This window comes from Pempheris klunzingeri, chromosome 22 (genome assembly GCF_042242105.1).
Source record: "Pempheris klunzingeri isolate RE-2024b chromosome 22, fPemKlu1.hap1, whole genome shotgun sequence".
Taxonomy (NCBI): Eukaryota; Metazoa; Chordata; class Actinopteri; order Acropomatiformes; family Pempheridae; genus Pempheris; species Pempheris klunzingeri.
In genome coordinates, this window is record NC_092033.1 from 11,883,678 (window position 1) to 11,906,374 (window position 22,697).

The 22,697-nt window shown below is 41.9% G+C and overlaps 1 protein-coding gene across 1 annotated transcript in view; it reads right to left on the minus strand.

Annotated features, from left to right (window-relative positions):
- Positions 1–16,821, minus strand: part of sema3c (sema domain, immunoglobulin domain (Ig), short basic domain, secreted, (semaphorin) 3C) — a 41,448-nt gene extending 24,627 nt beyond the window's left edge. Inside the window, exons 1-2 of the mRNA XM_070853532.1 lie at positions 16,653–16,821; positions 12,411–12,584 (exon numbers count right to left, since the gene is read on the minus strand). Coding sequence (XP_070709633.1) covers positions 12,411–12,546 — 136 coding nt within the window. The 5' untranslated portion in view covers positions 12,547–12,584; positions 16,653–16,821. The remainder of the gene's footprint in view (positions 1–12,410; positions 12,585–16,652) is intronic.
- Between the last annotated feature and the right edge of the window lie 5,876 nt (positions 16,822–22,697).

The window sequence follows — 22,697 nt, forward strand, 5'->3', positions numbered from 1 at the left end:
TACGTATTCTGTGTTGCTCTGCCTTTCCTGCTGCTGCCCTCATTACAGGTGGAGAGAGAAAGAAGCTGAAAAAAGAGAAAGGAAGCAGGGTTTGAGCATTGACAGTTGGTGGGCTTTCTATTATGTATGTGGGCAGAGGGGCGTTACACCTCCCTGTGGACCTCACAGCAGTCCCCAGTGTCCTGCTTTTGACTTTGAGCTTTGACCCATACAGCCCTATTGGTCAGATGCCAGACCAATGGTGATACTCTCTATCCTGATCCACGCTACAGACAGTGGGGATAGAGGAAAGGGCAAGGTGGCGACTGGAGAGCCCAGACTTCCTCTCTCTTTGATGTGTTTTTTTGTGTGAAGTGGTCAAGCGGAAGCAGCACAAAAGCCTTTTGTTGGACCAGCGGTCATTCAATATTAAAGAGCAGGTTGCTTTCTTCACTGCAGAAGAGATCGTTTTAGCTGAAAACATACCTCACATGTTGGAGGATGGACAATGATGCAAACGAATAAAAGAACTATAAGATTAGAGTTTTCCTGCAGTCATTTTATTTAATAATCGATTATCTATTTCAAGGGCTACTCCTGCAATTTAGTTATGTTATCACAAGATTCGTCATTAGCTATTCTTGAGCTTTCGATTGTATCACATAGCCTTCCTCAGCAGATGAAGTTTGCCCACTTGTCAGGGAATTTTAGATGTTCAAATTATCATTCATCATTTTGGTTTAAAAACTAAGATTAGATTAGTAAATATTGTTGGGTTTTGGACTATTGGTTGGACAAAAACAAATACGATGGTCATGTATCACTATTTCTCGACACTTAATGGACTGACATTATCATCAGATCAAAGTCAGATCTACAGAGGTGATCTGGTGTTGTGATCTGTTGTGACGGCCGGATGAATGCACATTCATCTTTTAACATGTGTGACAGGTTAATTGGCCGTCGGCTTGGCAAACGTCCCTTTTCAGAATTAAATACAGCCCTTTGATTTGTGACAGCAGACCATGCTTTTTGTTTTGGCTGTTACTATGGCCTTGAGGAAAAGATATCTAAAGAAACTACAAGCTGTGATCATTGTAGTGGGTAATTCAGCCGTCTGTAACCCGTAAGAAAATTGATTGTTCAAGGGCGCAGGCAGCAGGATAATAACCAAGAAAGGCGGCAAGCAACAGAGTCCCACAAACTGAAAAATAAAGAACTGAAAAGAACCTCTTTGTGATTGTGGTGAAAAGCCATGTAGAAATCGAAAAAAAAATGTGGGCATCAGAAATGGATCTGTCATTTGTGCCCGTTTGTATGGAAGCAATTAAAGCGCAGAGCAGATTGCAGTGCTCATGCCTCTCTGTTTTCTTCTGTCATGGTTATACGGCCACGAGAGGAAAGGCAACAACCACAGGAAAGGTTCACTCAGATTTTGAACCCATAAGACTTTCTGACAGTTTTGGCCTCCAAATTGTTCGCATGGTTAAATAACCAAGTTTTACAGCATTGCCTCCAGCAGTAAACAACGCGTCCATGGTTCTGGTTTGGGTTGTCCATACAAGGAGTGGTTTGTTGTAAGGCAGTGTCGTAAAAATTAGAGATTCATAGTGTCTGGAAAGTATGTGGGATCTTTATGAGAGAGACAACTGTAGTTTCGGACCGCCTGCGGCAGAGGTTTTAGGTGCTGGTGCCAACTGACTGAGCTGGTGTCGCTTCAATAGCCTTAGGGTCTTCTTCCAGTGTGATGGGAGATACCAAGAGTTGGGAGAACACAAAAAGAAACTTTGTGGCATCAAGGTTTGTTTCGAACAGAAATGTGGTGGGAGAAAAGTGGTTAAGACAAAAAAAACACAGCTGTAGTTTATCAGATCTTTCCTGCCATTTGCCAAATGAGGGAATCACCTCATGAAAACCCATCTGCACAGACTTCTCCGTCAACATGAAAAGGTGATAAAATCAGCATGGTGCAACAATATGGGATTATTTTGTCAGAAAATTAGCTTACCCATTATGAAGCAGGGATGAACGGCTTTAACCAATTGACTGCCTGTCTGAAGTGTTGGGTTTTTTGATTAACAACAGTGTCTGAACACGAGCCAAAAGGTCCCAGCACCTAATTAACACTTCAAGTTCGGACAGTGGGCCAATTACAAACCAACCTTGGCGTAGCCCATGCAAATCAGCCCTCATCAATTGGCTTTGTACCTGAAAGGCCAGCATGAATAAATGAATTCCATGCTAATGAGGCTTGCTTTCCCTTCAGTTCAAGGCAAACCTGTTCTACGGTTGTCAGGGGCAGCTGGTGGGAGGACCCCAGTCACCCATCTTGATAAATATTGAAGCAGGGGCTTATACCGCCCCTTTGCAATTCATCTCTCCTCACAAGATGGAGTGGGTTTTATCATGGAGGCCTGACTTCAAACCTGGTGCCAAATACCATTGCTCTTTGTCCGGACAATGCTAAGAGCTCTTCGGGTTCAATTCTGGATGGCTGCACTTACCTAACACAGTGTTGGCCCACTCACACATACTGCGCCAGTAAGAGACTTTATCCTGGCAACTGACAGGCCCCTCTAGAGATAAATAATAGCCGTTACCCGAATGGGACAGCCATCCACTCTCCTTGGGGACTAACTTGATGGTATACAGTAATGACTGGTGGTGTATACATATGTCAGAAGGGAAGTTAAGGTGTCGTTCCAGTGCATGGAGACCACCCAGGACGTCTTGCGCCGGCTGACAGAGTCGTCCGATTGTCTGTCCAACAGACATGCTCCACATTCCCAGGCAGGCCGTGCTCAGCACTCAAAATGCAAACAGCATGCACAAGCTTACTGTACTGCAACTACTTGTCATGGACAAATGCCAATGTTGGCTCAGAGACGAAGGCTTTATATCTATTACGTCTCATTAATTGTCCGATTGTTGTCTGTCACCAATTATCTATATCCAGCCATTCGTAATGGAAATCATGTGGCTGCACAGAATGCCTGAGCTCTTATGTATGTCTTCTCTCACTTTGGCTTCCCAGAGCAGACGCCGCATCTAAATATGACATGTGAGCCTGGAATGTATTTTCTCCTTTGGCTCTGTGTATGTGTTTGCGCAGAGTGATGTTATCCAGCACCAATGTCAACTGCAGGTTTCATAGCACGGCTGACCTGCTAAGGTGTTGGCTAATATTCCCTGTAGGAGCTGAAACTTGAGATGACAACCTGTCCATCATGTCGCCCTGCCAGCCAGCTAGTTTGCGTTCCCAATGCTCCAATTAGCACATGGCCTCCCCATCACATGTCACTGGCAGCCGTTCTCTCGCAGAGAACCAACCCTCACGGCCAGCCATGGCGGGGAGGCTGGTGGTACGGCCGTGACCTCTCACCCGCCACACCAGGAGCTTCTAGTTACTGTTCACCTCCGGCAGACAGTAAATCTCTGTGATTTTACTGTCAGTGAGGCTCTCATCGAGACTCTGAGAGTGAGGGGAGGCTTGCAGGCGATATGGGTCAGAGCATTTGCAGAGCTGATGTGTTTACTAGTCATGGAGGACGGCCAAAGGAAAAAGGAAAAGCTCAACCAGGTGGGACTCCTCTCTTCAAGGCAGGTTAAATGAAGCTATATTTCCTGAGTGGCACAATGTGGCTGAGGTCACGGGGTTATTTCTGTGGTGTTGAGAAGGTACAGATTTGCAGTGAAGGCACTAGTGACACATGCACCTGCTGAAACTTTTGCAGTTGGCTGTGGACTGCGGGAAAAAGGTTGTTTATGTACTCTTTTGATCCAGGTGCTCAGAGAAAATCCATTCAAGTCATAAAATATTTTCAATAATGGAAAAGGAATCCGTCTTAAGCCTTAATCCAGAGATAGTGAATGGCTTTTTTTTTTTTTACCCCAGCAATGTTAAGCACTCCTCACCTGATGGAAAAACTGCAATATGAGAATTGTTATTGAACTATTCAATAACCTGAGCTTACAAAATCTGTAACAAAGGAAGGAGTACAAACAAAGTTGCATAAATAGTTTCATAAGAATAGGTCATTGATTTGTGACAATGCCAACCTCCAACCAAAAGATTTTCCAGCTGACCTTGCCTATCCTTGAGGGGTTACTGTCTTTGTTCGTATTGACGACCATTGATTACCTTTCAACATGTTGCGGAGGAGGAATAATAAAACATTCAACAGGGCTAGCAAGGTCATACACATGAATAGCTGAACACAGAGAGACGGGCAGAGAAACGCAGACTGACAGAGGAGCTGTCAGACATCTCACATGCTGTCAGCCCCAAGGCGATGCAAGCTGGAGCTCACCGCAGAACCTCCTGCCTCCCGCAGAAATTGTCCATGCTGCAACTCAGGCAATTAGATGGACATCTGAGGACATAGGTCTGGAGGAAAAGCCTGCACACAAATAAGTAGCTCGCACACTGTGTATGCACCAGCATTCAGGCTCAGAACGGACACACACACACAGACTTGCCATGAACTCAGAACTATTTGTAGCATATCTTTGTATGCCCTTTACTTTACAGGCTTTGCTATGTTTACCACAGGAAAGTGGAGATGCTAACGTGCAGGTCTGGTGTGAAACAGAAAGCTGTCCTACGTTAGAAAAGAATTCACCTTTAGGCACGGACATATACATCCTGGTCTCCCTCTGGCTACTCATTGACATTTTGACCTTTGACCCCAAAAGTCTGGTGCCCCAAAGCTTGTGTCGACATTGTTGGACGATCATGATGTTCACTTAACAGACCATTTAAAGAGATTTCCATAAAAAAAGAGTGAGATGATTTATCCACAGCAGTAAACCCTCAGACAGGAGAATCCTTTGCATCAGATCACTTTTCCTTCCGCTCACACTGAATTTAAATATGAGGCATTACCTCACAAGAGGTTCAATGTAATATCAGCTAAGACTACTCAGGCAGATCTCCAAGAAAACAGAGCTTTGCTCAGATTGATGTAAGTCTTAAAATGGAGCTGGTTTTCTTTGAGGTATCCACTTAGACAGCTTATAGATTTAGTTCCATAACACGGAAAGCTGGAAAACCACATAGTTTTAACAATGATTCAGCAAAAAGTTTTGCACTGAAATGCAATCAAGTCTCAGGAATGCACAGTCAGGCACTTCGGAATAGCGCCATGGAATAACATATATTTTTTCCAACAGAGTGACACACGAATGCCTCTGCAAGCCCTCAGTACTGAATAAACATCCTTAACAGACTGACATCCACCTACAGCATATGAACAATGTCCTTGCTGCATGAATAATGGGGGGTGAGTGGAGGTAGTAATGAGGCATGATAAAAGTGTGGAGGGATCCAGTGTATCCGCTCTCTGATGCCTGGTTCCTGATCTCTGGTTCTGTTCAGGCTGTGAATGAAGTCCATGTGGCTCATACCAGTGCGAGGGAGCACTCATTAAACCACAGACATCACCTTAATCAATCTCTCCTATGTCTCAGCCAGGCTCTCAGCCAAACATGTGCAAAATCTACATTATCCACATGAAAGCTTGCCGAGGCTCGCTCACTTTCAAATAAACATCTTCCATGGTTTGACATACATATTGTATATATTTCTAAATTAATACTGTATTAAGTTAAGTTCTTTTGCCAGAACAGGGTGAGACTACTGATGAGGTTAAATGATCCTGATCATAAACATAGACCACTGCCCCAGCAGGCAACTGAAGGGATACATGAGGCTGAATTTTTGAGGATGGGGCATTTTGGGAACAGTCAGGCCAACCTCTGATATAGTAGCAGAGGCAATAAGCAACATATTAAACGTGCTATGTTTCTCAGCATTTGTATTACTCTTCTTCAGTTTACATCATATGAAGGCAACGTGTTACTGTATGTTAAGACTTGCAGGAGATAATGTGATGATGTTAATATCACACAGTAATAGAGCAACTTCTTAAACAGTACATTAACTTCCCTGATGTGGTATTTTGTCTGTTTTGAAACAAGATAACAGCTTTCATTAATTGACATTGGACATTCTGTGCCACAGTCCCATTTCAGATGGTATAAAAAGTTTCATGATTAAAATGTATTAGGTTCCCAACATTTAGCATCCCTAGAACCCCTATATGGAGATTCAATATGTCATTTTTGAATAACGACTCCTTTGGCTCCTTTGTCCGTAATGCCTTGTCACAATTCTGGCTCGATAATAAAAATTCTCCAGTTTCTCCTTCTATGATATGGGATGCTGCTAAAGCTACCATACGCGGTCAACTTATCTCCTACACATCCCATCAGAAGAAAATATTGGAGAACAATAGGAAACTCCTTGAGAAGGAAGTCTCTAATTTAGAACAACTACATAAACAATCACCTACAGTCTTAAATCTAAAAGCATTGGTGGCCGCAAAAACTAAACTCAATATTGACCACACACGTCATATTCAGAAGTTACTGCTTTTCTCTAAACAAAAGTATTACGAATTTGGTAACAAATCCAGTCGATTACTTGCCTATCATTTGAAGAACCAAAACAATGACCGTTCAATTAACATGATAAGGACACCTAGTGGCGGCGTTTCCTGTGACCCTCTTATCATTAATCAAACATTTCGAGATTTCTACTCTTCCCTTTATAGCTCCCAAAAGGCTGATTCTAATATCAATTCCTACCTTGATAACATCTCATTACCCGCTGTTGCAGAGGAGGATCGTTCCAACTTAAATTCTGAATTTACACCAGAGGAAGTCTGGGCTGCAATCCAAGCCATGCCAAATGGGAAATGCCCAGGCCCAGATGGGTTTCCATTAGAATTTTTCAAGAAATTCTGGCCCGAGATTCACCCAATTCTTATACCCGCCATTAATAACATCTGGAAGGGTGATACTCCACCATCTTGGAGATATGCCTCTATTAGCCTAATTTTAAAGAAAGACAAAAGCCCCTTGGACTGTTCATCCTATAGGCCTATCAGCTTACTTAATGTAGACTATAAAATAGTTGCAAAGGTACTGGCTCGTAGACTCGAAAAAATTCTCTCTAAAGTTATCAACCCAGACCAGGCAGGATTTGTGAAGTCAAGGTATGGTGTAGATAATGTACGGCGTGCTCTTAATATCATTCACTATATCAATACTAATAAAACCCCAGCATTTATAATCTCCCTAGATGCTGAAAAAGCTTTTGACAGAGTTGAATGGCCTTTTTTGTTTTCAGTATTGGATAAATTTGACCTCGGCTCTAACTTCATCAATGTGATCAAAACTCTCTATTCAGACCCAATGGCCAGTGTCAACACTAATGGCCTGATATCTGAAGGTTTCTCGGTGCGCAGGGGTTGTAGACAGGGGTGCCCTTTATCACCTCTATTGTTCACCCTGTTTATTGAACCTTTAGCCGAAGCAATTAGGTCTAACTCTGATATTATAGGGATCACAAGGAATGAGAAAAAACATGTAATTTCCCTTTTTGCTGATGATGTTCTCTTATACCTATTGAAACCTGAAAAGTCCATCCCAGCTGCTTTGAACTCTATAGCCTCATTTGGCGCCTTATCAGGTTATAAAATAAACTTAGGTAAATCAGCCGCTTTGTCTTTCAACATTCCTCGGGATAGACCAGTACAATCTCCTTTTCAGGTGTCAGAAAAGGGTCTCAAATATTTGGGTATTTTTCTCACCCCAACTTTGACAGACTTATTTAGTACTAATTACTCCCCTTTAATTCAGCAAATTAAAAATGACTTAAAGAAATGGTCATCCTTACCTACTTCTTTTCTAGGGAGGGTTAATGTTATAAAAATGAATATCCTCCCTCGACTAAACTATTTATTTCAAAACCTTCCCTGTTATTTGACCCCTATTTTTTTTAAATCTTTGAACACCAATATTTCTCAGTATATTTGGAATAATAAACATCAGAGAGTTAAGTTTACAAAACTCACTAAGCCGAGGGAACTGGGGGGTTTGTCCCTGCCTAATCTTCAACTTTATTATTGGTCGGCTCAACTTAAAATGATGACTAACTGGTTCATGAATAGACAGGACTCATTATGGATTGATCTTGAATCCCTAGCATGTCATCCTCTCAAACTGGATTCTCTTCCTTTTATGTACAATATAGACAGAGTAGAATTTCATTTTGTTGTTTACAATACATTATTGGCTTGGAAGGACGTTAGAAAATATTTGAACATCCCATCAGTTATTTCAGTTCGATCCCCGCTGGCTCTGAACCCTGATTTTCCTCCTCAGGTTAGGAGTATTGGTTTGTTAGAATGGATGTCTAAAGGTATCCTGGATTTCACCAGCCTGTTTACTTCTGACTCTTTAAAGCCATTTGAGCAAATTAGGACGGAGTTCAGCATTCCTTCTAAAGACTTTTATAAATACCTTCAAATCCGTCATTTTCTTGAATCCCTTCTGCGGGGGAGCAAATTTCGTCTGAATCTTTCTGAACTGGAAAACACCCTGATCTCTGCTGAATCATTGAAAGGGAAACTCTCAGAGTATTATGCTATACTTGTGCACTTCCAGACCTCTGCCTATGATTCTTTGAAGCCGCTGTGGGAGCGTGACCTGGGGGTAACATTTAGCTCCAGTGACTGGACCAAGATTTGTGACGGAGTGTTCCCAAAATGTACTTCCATCTCAATACATGAACAAAATTTCAAATTTTTTCATAGGACTTATTTCACCCCTGTTCGCCTCCAAAGGATGTTCCCCAACAGCTCAAACCTTTGTTATAAATGTAAAGTTCATAAGGGGTCATTTATCCATTTGTTCTGGTCATGTGATCACATCAAAATGTTTTGGAAAGGTGTACACTCTGTTATCCAGGAAGTGACTGGTAAACGTTTCACAATGTCATCCTCTCTCTATTTGTTAAACCATGTACCTGATAATCTTTTTGACACAGATACAAGATCTCTATTAACAATCCTGTTATTCCTTGCTAAGAAATGCATATTACTGCGATGGTCGGCCCCCCAGGTCCCTACGGTCAATATGTGGATGTCTCAGATATCGGCCCTTCTTCCTTTGGAAAAACTGACCCACGATCTGAATCACAAATCAGAAAAATTTTGGAGACTCTGGACCCCTCTGCATACTTTTTTACAAAAAAACTCTGACCGTAGCTCCATATCATAATAACTCAATATCTCACTGAAGGACGCAATGTTTTTTTTTTTTTTTTTTTTTTTTTTTTGTTTGTTTTTAAATCTGTCTGATAAGTATATGTGGTTTTTTTTCTGTAAAATTCTGTATATTGTATTGCAGTGCATGAAGTTAGTTTTGTAGTGGGTGGGATTGTTTTGTTTTTGTTCTTGCCTTCTTGTTTGCTTGTTTATTATTATTTGCACAAAAAAAAATTAAAAAAAAAAAAAAATGTATTAGGTTCAATATCAAGCCTCTAATTAAAATGGTAATAATGCATTTGGACAACGACTGTCAATTTTTGAATACTGTTCAAATGTTGGAAAAAATTAATTATTTGCTCTGTAATGATCTGTTCATTGCCGTATCAGTAAATTAAATATTGTTCTTCTTGCCAATGCAAATTGGAGAAAACCAGATGAACTATGACATTATCCAATTGAGAAGTAAGGTGTGGAGGCATTCTGGATTTGACACCATAGATAGAAAAATTATTTCCCAGCTTTTATAAAGTAAAACTGCCTTACAGTAACGTTGATGTTCAAGCGAGGCAGCAGAGGCAACACGAATGACAGTCGATTCTACAACATACTTTAGGATTGGGCTACATGTGCTGGGCTTGATACAGTAGTTTAAACCGACTCAAACTTATCTTTTTTTTTGAAAGACCTCCAGCTGAAGGGCTGGTGAACTTCCAAAATAAGTCAGGCTTTTTGGAAGTGCTGGGATTTCACTTTTAAAATTTAGTGTGATAAGACCAAATCTATTATACCAATGGTATCAGTTACATTTCTCTGCAAAGTTGCAGTCCAACTGGTCTTTCAGATCAGTCTACTGTAGCATTTCAGCCTCATTCTGACAGTAAATACATCAAACACGCCATGAAACAGGCCAAAATAAACACTCAGAGCACAAGAGATATTTAAAACAAATGTACAGGAGTAATTATCTTTTATCGCACAGAGTATCCCTAAATAGTCTTTGCTGTATGGAATGGGGGCTTGTGTTTATTATCCGAGGCACGGAAGAGAAAGGCATCGCTCGAGAGTTTATTATTTGGGTTAGCTGCATTTTTCACTGTTTATTATGCGGTTTTAATTGTGGTCTGGCTGTGTTTGCCTGAAGAACACAAGAGTAAGCAGAGTGAGGGAGAGAGGAATGTCAGAGACAGCAACTTCTCTGCAGGGTGTGGGGCTACGCCGGGAGTCCCATGAACCTGCCTTACCCCTGGATTGGATTTCAGTGGTGACATGAGGAGGAAAAGGGGGAGGATATTCCAGCTTCCAGATCTATGAACAACCAGAGCGTCTCACTCACTGGTATATTTTCTTGATTTAGTTCGTTCCAGCTTGTGATAATTAACAGGTTTTCACTTGTGGGAGCAGAAGAATCCAGACGAACCTTCTGGCCACCCAGCAGGTGCCAAACCACCTGCATCTGCACCTCTGGGACACCACTTCCAGCCTTCTTCCATGACTCTTCATCCATCTTTCTGGCTGCTTTGGATGGAGCCCAAACTCCCTGAATTCCTCCATCAGTGAGGACGTCCAGTGTTCACTGGAGAAATCGGCCTCCACCTCGGGAGACTCCCTACATCTGGTGCTCACCCATGCTGAACTCTCCTGCAGCCAAGAGGGAGTTCTGACCCTCATCCTCCTCAGTTCAAAATTATTTCCAGTTCAGAAACAAACAGGTGCATCTACTCTTGGCTCTCAGATGTGTTAAACTCAGGTGCTAAATCAAAGCTGGAATGTAAATTCACACCTTGAAGTTGGCTGTTTAGTTTGAATAAACATCCTCCTGCTTTGAGCTGCTCTTTCCTCTACAAATTCACCTACACCTATTCCAGGGAAAATATAACAGTGCATACACATAAACACGCATTAAGAATGAAATCTAGACCTGGTTAAAAGATACCAAAGATTTACTCTCCATTTATGGTCCTCCCTGTGGCAAAAATACTACAGTTTGTAACAACTCAAATGAAATCCGCACTCCGAAAGGGAATCAAGCGTTCCACGATTATAGGGATTTGCTCATTTTCGGCATGGCCACTTCTGACCATTTAAGCTGGCTATTTGGAAACACTGGAGGAATGAAGAGCGAGTGAATAATGTGACTCAAGTGGTCAAAACCAGATATGATGATGTGTGATGTGATGTGATGCTGTAGGTAGCCCCCTAACCCAATATTCAGTCATTAGTTTTGGCTCTTCTTCAAGCTGGCTGTCATTTTCAACAACTCGCACAGAATGCGGAGTAGAAATAGACTGCTGGCTGGTTCATATATTTGGAATGAAACAATAATCAGAGAAACCTGAAAGCACAAAAGGGAAAACAGACAGGGAAGGAATGAGAGGGAAAGCTTTAAAAAGGAAAGAATGGAACCAAATTGGAAAAAGACGTGGCAGAAGTGAGTCTCAGTGAGTCACACTCAGAGAAAGAAGAGGAAAAGCTACACCTGCTTTAGACTCATACTATGAGGCTTTATTATCCGTCTGAGAGCAGAAACCTCGCTGATGGACAGCCTCAGCTGCTCTGTGCTGCCTGTTCCACAGCGAGAGGTAGTGAAAGGCGATCAAACGTCTCCTTCAGCCCCTGCACACTATCCAGCCACTGCGAGAAGGTTACTGAGCCACTCATAGCTTAGGGGCATGAGTGATCGGCCCGCTCATCTACACTGACTCACGCAAGCATGCACACACAGTTAGTTAAACCTGCATACCCTTACACTACACTCTCATTTCAAGGGAGCATAAAAAATTCATGAAATAATCTATGTCAAACAAATTAAATAAAACAAGAGAATCAAAACCAGGGACAGCAACTGTGTTCACAGGCAGTATGGAGAGGTGTGATTAAAGTTTAACTAGGAACAGATTCAGGGTAGTTCTGACAAGCAGTGCCACCTCCTGCAGAGGTCTGACTTTTTGCTGACACACAGCAGGACAATGGATGGATAACGACTGTTAAAGAATGGAGCTTCCAAGGCCTGAGGTGTGTGTGTCTGTGTGTTTGATAGTTTGTGTACGTAGCTGGGAAGGTTGAAACATTAGTCTGATCCAAAAAAACAGCATAGCTGCATAAGATCTGCAAAGTCTAGGTAATTCCTATACCACTCCATAATGACGCAGCCTCTAGGCTTGTCTTCATTATCAACCATTTGTTCAGCATTAGCGCGCTAAACATATGGCATCAGTGCAACCTCATTACATCTGCAGAGAAACACAACAAATGGATTTGGGCCAAGCTGATGTTTTACATCCATTTCAGGGGTGCATGCTTGTTCTCTCTTCTTACCCTCAAAGGAAAGGAAGACTCTTGGCAGGGGCTGTGGGAGGCTGGAGACCCCGGTGGAGAGGAGAGAGAGAGCCAGGAGGGAGAGCGCCATAGCTGACACCAGAGGTGGCCTGGCCAACCCCTCCGGCCTGTCCATGACTGCAGCGCCCAAGAACCCTGACCAGTCACCACTGCCTGTTGGAGAGAATATCAAAGATCATGAGCACATGTTCCCCAGATTTCGGATTGTAATTGTAAAAACACATCAGTGCTTGTATAACTTTTTTTTTTTTAAAGGAAACCTACCCGAAATGGGCCTAAAAGACATCCAAGTTAAAGATTGGGCAACATTTGAATTTTTCTTTTTAAGCTAGCTGACATAAATGTTGTTTGAATAGTATTTACCAAGGCCACACGTCACACCACTTGAAATGTAGTCATTCCTCAATCACTCCACTATGTTGACCAACTAGTGGCTAACTAGCTGTAGTCTAACAGCGTAGCGGTTTATCAGAGCTTTCTGCTGCATCTGGTAACATGGTTGATAAAGTATTTACCAATAAACAATGAGATGCCAAAAAGCACATTACAGTCACGTGAGCCATTATTGAAATGTAGTGTCAAATGCAGTTGAAGAAACCATATTTATTCTATAAAAGAATCTTTAGATTAAATATGTTACATAAAATTTTCGCCCAATAGATTTTGAAAATTTCAGATCGGCTCCCCACAGTGGTGGCATCAACAAAGACAGTAATGTGTGCTGCGACACGACTGGGGTGAAAGGGACAAATGGACAACACAAATTGAGATTGACTTGAGCCATTAAAATAATCTGTAACACTATCTGTAATCACATATAACTTCAACTAACACTGGCTCTCACTTCAGCACCTTTTCATCTGCAAATCAAAGCTTGCTGGGATGCAGCAGTTTCAAGTTAACAATACAATAATGTTCATGAGACAATCTTTCTGATCATAATTACTTAATTCAAATACAACACCATCCGTTGCTATGAGGATAATTACATTTGCACGACACGACAGGTAATCAGTCTAAAATAGGTCCAGAAATGCTGACAAACGACACTGAATGAAGACACAGATGAGAGCCTCATGTCAGTTAAATCCCACCACTTACTATATCCTAGTGATGTACCTCTCTTAAATATGGATGAGTTAAATCTGCACAAAAGAGCTGCAGGAGAAACGCTTCCCTCAGCCTCCTCCTGTTCCTTTTCCATAACAGGACAAGAGCAGCTCAATTATTGATAGAGGCATCAGGCAGGTACTGTACTGCCTGTGGGGAACCCAACTCCTGAAATGCAAATCTCCTTTGCTGGAGTAAGGCTGTTTTAACCACCCAAACTGGCTGTTACACTACCTGCCTGCACAGAGCACAATCGCACGAGATAAAGACAATGTCCATTTTGCATGCACAAAGAAAATACAAGGGGGTGTGTCTCTGTTCTCATGGCTTATAGATGTGCAATGAAAAATTGATGGCTAAAAGATAGGAAAGCTGCATGATTGCTATGAAAATTTCAGTTTGGGGTGTAGTGTACAAATAGGGTGAGATATGGGTGTGTGTGGTGGAGTGAAGCGTGACTGATATATCGCTGAGGTGAAATTCTATAGTTCAGGTGCATAAGGATAACCAGATGGAAAACTGCAAAAGAATGAGATCTCTTTGGCTGCACTTGAGAGGAATAAAACCGCATGGGGCTCATCCAGACGGCCCCGGACGCTGTATTGCAGCCCTTCTAGTGCCGCATCATCCACACAAACACACACCCTCCCCCAGAGCCTGCCTCAGCTCGGGCGGCTCCCACAATTTGAGCCCCCATGCAGGCAGATGGCTCTAACCCTGTCCGGTCCTGCTCTGTCCTGCTCTCTCTCTCTATACAATTTCCCTATTACCTCTTCCATGCAAATAGTTTGACATATTCGTCTCTTAGATTTCTGCCTCCACCACAATACAATCTAGATAAAAGGCAAATTACATATGAAGTGTAAGACTTTCAAGTCTCTGAATGTCTGCCATGAAAATGACACAGCATTTGGCATTTTCCTTTCAAGGCTTTCTTAATAGGACAAAGTTCTTTGAAAGCATAATCACATTTTCAACATCTTTGGCCATGCAAGATCCACCTGTCAACCATTTGTTTTTTTTGTTTTTTTACCATTCCAGGACTTAACCCAGTCAGAACTTGACAGAACTAACATTTTTGCATTCAGGTCTCACACCAGCTGAGGCCACATCTCAAGTCCACCTTAAGTTTTATGTCTACAGCTTTGACGCAAAATAGTTTGAATGTATGTCTGTTGATTATTCACAGGACTAATTTGTATTTGGGTGCAGGCAAAGAGAGAGCAGAAAGTTACAGTATGGTGCAGCTCTTGCAGCATTGGATGGGAGTGGGAGTGCACCCCATCACCAATCAACAACTGCCTCTTTATTAGCCTTAAGCCACAATGTTTCCCTCATTTTAAGTGTTCTTGTTGTCTACACCTAATCTTACACCCATAGATTTTTGCCATACTCAGAATATTTCCTTAAGCTGAAACATACTGCTGATGCCATATGCAGAAATTGTAGAAAGGAAGAAAAATATTAGCATTGGACATAAAATTGTTGTCATTGGATGTAATCTGGGGTTTTACCCAAATGTCCAATATTGACATTCTTGTCTGGGGGTCAAGATTAAGTTACCACTAAGTGAGAGTGTAATGTTTTTTTTTTGTTATTTTGAGTGAATTGATGCTTTAAATGTTTAACACCTACCCGTCCGTGCATGCTCAGAGAGAGTCTCACAGCTGCTAAACCCATTGCCAAGGGAGTTTGTCTCCTTCTGAGTGTCCTATGACACCCCACTAGGTCAGGTTTTGACACTTCCTTTTCTTCAAACAGCGGCGGCTTTATGGAGACCATTACACTCAGACATGAATGAGCTCACTACCGACCTCCCTCGCTAACCACCGTAGCGCTCGCTTGGATTAATGGGTTTCCCAATAATAAAAAAAATAAAGGTGCAATTTGTGTTTGTTGCTATGAACAGAAAATAATTAATATGTCAGTTTTGCTGAGCTTGTCAAAGTCCAGAAATTCCAGGGTTGAGTTTGCCAGGGATCTGTGACGGCAATTAAATGTTTCCACAAAAGGAGGTCAGCCTGTGTGAGTGGAGAGTTATATTTCCAGTGGGATGCAATGATAATTGTGTTTATTGTGCATTCCTTGGCTGACAGCCTAATGAATTTTCCATCTCACTATTTCAGCTCAAAAACTAATATTGATGAATGTAGAAAACTGCAGCGCTATACAAGCAAACAGCCCCCCCCCCACCCACCACCACCACCACCACCACCACCACCTCGGTCTTCCCAAACTGAGTCTGTGATTGTTTGGCTCCCACTAATCTTTAATCGCATGAACATATACAAGTATGAGAAATTGAGACATTAAGTCCTCATGTCTGGATTTAGGTTTCATGGATTCTAATGTTTTTGGTATTTGGATGTAAGAATTGAAAAGGTAAACAACTTGCAAGTTGCTCCCTCTGGCCCAGCTCTAACAGGACAGTGTGTGTTCATACCACACCCCTGTCGCTCAGTTGTCAGCGGCTCTGTTACAACCACACGCTCACACACACACACACAAACACATGCGCGCACACTCACACTCACTCGAGAACAGCAAAACATGTGTACAAAGTATTAGTAGAAGTATTATAGATCTCTAATCTAATAATGTGAATCTTGTCATTGCAGCATTCAGACCCTGTGATTCTGGACGATCATCTTCGGAGTAACAAATAAGTTGCTGGTTTTTTTTTTTTAAAAAAGGAAAGAGAATATGTGAAGCTTAAATCAGACCAGAAAGCTTTTCTGGTGCAATAAAGTAATAGAAAAACACCAGGCTAACCAAAATACCATTTAAAAGTGCTAATTCTCTTTTTGTCATGACTCATATTCTTGAAATTTAAACTGTATTTAAAATAGATGCAGAAGTATGTGAGAGCATGCCACAGTAGCCTGATGTAATACTACACAAGATTTAGAGGGAGCAGCGAGTGAAATGTGTTAAACACTCTACAGTCAGATTGAGTTTACTTCCAGCTTTTCTCACTGGTGGGACTCTGCACCTGTTAGCCTCCTGCCTACCACCTCCTCTCTGCCTCCACTACAGCACGGTGCAGTACAGCAGGTAGACCCCTCTACCTACAGAGCAAGGATCCAGATCAGTCCCTGGTCCAGGACTCACCTTCCAGGAGCTTCCTCCAGTGCTGTTCCCACTTGAAGCCAGGTACCAAACAGACCTGGATCTTATTTATCCCCCTTTAAAAGACACCTTGTTTCCAGTTTCCTCCAGTGACACCAAAGAAGAAAAATGCTGCTATTCCATCTAAGAGCTCACAGAGCAGGCTTGACTGAGAGAGCACAGGAGAGAGGAGAGGAGAGAGAGGGAGGAGAGCGAAAAGACAGAGAGGGCTGGTGTCCTATTACACACTCTCCACTGAAGTCCCCCTCCTCCTTCCCCTCCGCCTTTTCCCCACCCCTCCCCTCCCCTCCATCTCCCTCCCTCTGTTAACTAGACAGCAAACTTTAACATGTACAGCTCGGAACATGAGAGGTGGAGGACTCGTACCTCAAACACAGAGAGGGTGAGGATGGAAAAGTCAGACACATTCAGGACAGAGGCTGCTTGTAATGATCACATGTACCCTCCATGATATGAATGAACGCAGACATTTTCCATATTAAGTATCATCAGTTTTTCCACAATAATGAATCAGCTTGTAGGTATTTGCTGGAACCATTTTAACAACCCAGCCACACGCTAAACCATGCAAGAAATTATAACTCAGCTCCGAGTAATAATTGAGGCTCGTGGCTCAAGGATGCATTACTAGCATAACACACCCCTTCTGTTCTGACTCATCAGCTGTATAAAAGAAGCGGACATATCCTCCAGGTCGAAAAAGTGAAGCCAGGCTGGGAGTGCTTTAGACCTGCACTCCTGAGAAAGAATAGTTGAAAAGGCCATCTGTATGCAAGTTTGAGAAAATGACCCTTCTTCAACACAGCATGATGCTCATTTTATAAAATTATAGTCCAATCAGAGGTGGGTTTTGTCTAATCCTAACCAATCAGAGGTGGTCTTCGCAGAATGAACATCAAAACTGCCGTCAGTGACTACCTCTGCTTCTTATCTAATATACTCCAACTGAACTGTCAAGTTGAATTATGGGCAATGTAGGAAGAAAGGAAGAAGAAGGTGTGGAATAAATTTTTTTTAAAAAAAGACGATATTTCTACTTCCGGAAAATCGTCTGGCAATTTTACAGGACTGTTAAATTGAGAAATCAGTGATTCTTTTTCTTAAGTGTGTTAGCATGCTAACTTGTGCTAATTAGCACTAAACACACAGTACAGCTGAGGCCGATGGGAATCATATTTGTTTTAAATGTATTTGTTCAAAAGCCAAAGTATTGGAAACATCAAAGTTTTGACCAAATATGCTTTATGCAAAGTTAAAGCTAGAACCTCTCTGAGCATAAATGCACGATACAAGCCCTCACCACGTACCGTCATCGTGTTTTGTAGTCTCAGTGTTTTTGAATCTGGGTTTCTGGCCTGATATTCCCATGCTTGCAAACTGTTAGTGATGTGTCTTACGTCAGCCACCAAAGATTGATTTGCCAGAGCTGAAGGGGGGAGCAACCGAAGTAACAGAGAAGGCTACAGCAACCTTAGAATCGTCCGAGAAAGGTTTTATGCATTTTGTCAATGCCAGAAGTCATTCGAACACATTGTCAGGGAACCATGGTCATCTGACAAAATGTTGTGCAAATTCATCAGGTTGTCTGTACCAAATTTCATGGCAATCCATCCAATAATCTTTGAGATATTTCAACCCGAGAGCCAGCTAGCGTGGCTAAAAACAGTCGAGTCAGTCCTTTTTCCCTTGCTGATGCATTCTCCCTTAAACAGCATTTACCATTCAGTATATTCAAACATCCTCTTTTGAGTAGTCTTCCCAACAGAAGTGATGGATTTCATCATCAGAATAGACAGTGAAGTAAAGTAATAACACAGGACATTCTTCATCCAGTGCGGTCAGCCATTAAAGCATATGCGGATATGCTTTTGGTGAGAGAAGCACGCTCCATCAATCCCAAAGCATGCAAACTCTGATTTGTAGAGAAGGTCTCATGTTCAGCTATTTTGAAGAAATGAAAAAAAAAAAATACAGTTATCGCACAATTGCATTAAATGGGCTTATTGGGGAAAGCTTGCTCAGCACAGGGAATCTAAACCATGTCAAACCTGTATCAACACACACAAATTCTTATTCCAGTACAGATTTGTAGTTTCAACAAGACCAGAGTCTAGACTTGGCTGGATACTGCTACAGTATGTATTACCATGTTAGCCTCTAGCAATATGCATTTAATTTAAATATTTCCACACTAAACTCCAGAGAGAGAAATTATGCTCTCTTTGCATTTTCATGAATGGATGCATTTGTCTTTCTCCTGAGCTGAGTGTCACATGTCACTTCACTGTGAGTATGAGCCAGGATGTGAAGGATTTTATGCTTTAGCACTTTGGCTTCAAGGTAGAATTAGAGCGTATTGCTAAAAATCACAGCTCAGGAAAGAAAAAAGGAAAGTGAAAGGAGTGGGTGAGCCAGGTCTATGAAGAAAGCGTCTAAAACAAAGTAAAATGGGGGGGGGGGGGGGGGGGGGGGGGGGTGAATGTGGGGATTACTGGTGGCTGAGACAGGAGGAAATAATTAGCCTTCTTCCTGACAATGGAGCCTGATTTACGCCTCTCCAATTAAAGTGTCAGGATGGCCCACTAGAGCGATGCAGGGTTTTCCGTTGGGCCGGATCATGCTCATCATTGGTGGAGAACAAGAATGGAAAGGGGTGGGTGAGAGCAAAATAGAGATGAGGTGTATCCTTTACCATCCCCACAACAGAGCTTCAGCAGTAAATTAACTTAATGAGTGTGAAGAGCCAAAGAGAGTGTAACCAGGTAACACCACAGAGGGTGAATGTCTGTCAGGAGACATGATTATAGGAAGCTCTTCCAGCAAGCGACTGTAAATCGTCAAAAAAAGATGCGTGAACACAGTCTGGTCATGCAACATCCAATCTGCATCGTCTCTGTTGCGCAATTCACAGGTGGCAAGGTTTTACAGTGATGTCGGTGCTGTGTGCACGCAATGCTCCTCTCCCGCTGCATGGCTTGTCCACGCACACAACTTTGAACAACCTGTCCCTTGTTAGGACTGCAGATGTTATACATTTGTCATGCTGATGTTAAATACGCAGGCCAAGGTCAGGGGAGGCCCTCACATGATGCTCGCTGCATCACATGCACATGCGATATTGAGATATTGTCACAGGCTGAACTGTACCATACTAATATACTGTCACCACTGATGTTATATTTTGGTTTGGGTCCTTGCTTTTATGGTTTTGCCTGTTCCTGAACGACCAGGAAGGCTCACAAGTTACAAAATACCCCAAACTTGGTGAAAAAAGTGGTCACAACCAATTTTTTTTATCTCCACAAAAAAAAGGTGTTCTTAAAATTACATCTGCTCTTCCCTCATTTAAATATCCAGAATCTATGAATGGGCAAATATTTCTCATTGCAAAGCTGGTGCTGCTGGCCACAAGATGTCTTTTTCACTCAGAAACTCATTATCAGTGCTGACAGGTTTATTCTGAAGGAGTTTAATGGACTGTCCAACACCCTCCAAAAATGTGTCTGAGGTGCTTATACAGTAATAAAATGTCTGATTTAATGCGTAACTTTTTAAACTTGCAAAGCAAACAGTCATACAGATTCCAGTCAAATATTATTATCAAAATATTAAGCGTGTCATTTTCTAGCTTGATGTGCAACTGAACCTTGAACTGACTGGTTTGCTGCACATATTGTACCTAGCAATAAAACCAGGCTTTTCCCATCGAGGCAGCTGATTCGACTTTACATATGTTCATTCCATCTGTGCAGCCGTTGCACATTTGTAGCTGACACTTCTGTAAGCCCGAGAAAGTGAGGAAAAACAAAGAAAGGCAAATCCATGAATAATGACATTGCCAATTAGCTGCCAGGCACCAAAGGAGAAGATGTGATAAATGCTAAACAGAAATAGGCGGCGCCCTTCACTTTCAACGGCTCACTCTAAAAGATTAATCGAGCGGTTTAGTCACCCCTGCAAAAGAGGTGAGGAATTCTGCCAGAGTCACGCTCCGTGTCTAAACAGCTAGAGGGAAATCTCCCTGCACCTTTTTCTCAGTGTCTGAAGTCATCAGCTGCGATATACACATTACAGTACAACTCGGGTGCCGCGTAGTGACGGAGCCTGAACCGCTGAGGTCGGCTCTGCTCCGTAATGTGGAGTGACTGGGGCTGAAAAGTGAGATGGAGTGCGACTTTCCCTGTGAGGGGGCCATTTTCATCATAGACACCAGCAGTGCACAATGCGAACCTGCAGATGAAGCTGAAGGTCCAGCACAGAGAGGAGGAGGAAATAAGGAAGGGTGGAAATAAAAGAGGACTCAAGCTGGTGGTGAGCCACAGAAAGGAGGATTAGTCATTTAAGTGACTCATTTGTCCACTGACACATTTTTGCTCCAACTAACTGTCTTCTAAAACTAAAACACAAGACCCATTTTTAGTCGCTTTACTAGCTATGAACCTAAATCCAGTTGATGAGGATGTAAACTAGTATTACTGAGTGGCATGGAGCACCAACACCAGAGGTTCATTTAATATATACATAGTACAAAGCTGCAGTTGCTTAAACAAAAGAAAAACTTAAACACAACTGAGGGATTGACCATCTCACACAGTAATGGCTGCTCAGTCAAACAGTAGTTTTAAATCCATGATGGCTGAAACCATTTACATTAACAAAGGTGAAACAAAACAATTAAAACTGCCAAGTAACTCAGCAACATTTAATTTTTCACGTACTGTAAGCTTTAAAATGTATAATAATCATACAATATTACATTCATGCTAGCGTTACCTCTCAGGGCTGACCCTGAACCCAAATACAAAGAAAAGAACCCACTGCTTCCTCCCCCCTTCAATCCCACTTGGTACAGTCCTGATTGCCTGGACAATCTGGAATAATTGCCAGCACCTGCTGAAGCACATGTTCATGAATGCAAACAGCTTAAATAAAGAAAATGTATTACTGAACTCCTCCAAAATTAAGATGATGAATGTTCCATAAGCAAAAAGAAGAGGGGAAACTGTTGAGTGAAAGGGCTTTTCCAGTGGTCCATGTGGGAGTTAACGACACACTGTTGTTGGACATGGATTTAGGCTCATAGGTGACAGGCATGCAGGCCCCCACAGGTTTTATGACTCCAGTGATGAATGTGGGTTTGAAATTAAACCATGGCTGCTAAAAATTCTTAATTGTGGCTGGTGGGTATCCATACATTACTCTGGACAGTGTATCAAGGCACCTATGAAAACACAACCAAAAATAAACAGCCTATGAATAGCTTCTAAATATGATCCAGGTACATTTAATTCACAAGGCCTATATATAAATATTCAAATTTAGCCTTTTTTCCAAAAAAGACAATATTCCAGTAAAGCTGTTTACATGGCTAATGAAAATGTATATTCCACTAATATTCCTGATTAAATGGAATATGCATATGTATACCCCAATGAACATGTCATTTATCACGTCAAAATAAAGGAGGAGTGAATCTGCCTTTGTGTCAAAACAGGGTTTTTTTGTTTGACTATATGAAAACAGCCTCCTCGTATCATTCTCTCTTGAAAAGGTCGTTGTTGCCATAGTTGTGCATATCTCAAAACCAACTGATATCCGAGGACTTGAAAATGTTTACAGGTAGGTGTGTTTCTCCTTCTGATCAGACATGTGGGCTTTTCTTTGGGCATACAGCCTCGCAAAATGTTTCTCTGAAATCTAATTGTTGCTGTTGCTAATTGAGCTGATCGTTAACAGGCAAGAATGCTCAGAAAACCGAATAATATTGGCACATCTCACAGTTGGATAATGCTACATTTGGAATAAGGCCTTATTCAAAATATCCAAAATGGAATATGCCGTTTACATGTATCGAATTCAGAATATTATCATATTCAAAATAAATGTGGAAATGCAAACGCAGCTAGTGATACAACTAGTAAGGTATTATCCCTTACTGCCTTACTTAAGTCTGTATAACTTTGCTGCTCTTTTTCTTTCATCTCGATCACCGCCACCAGCCCATCAACCCCAACATGGTCTCTGTCA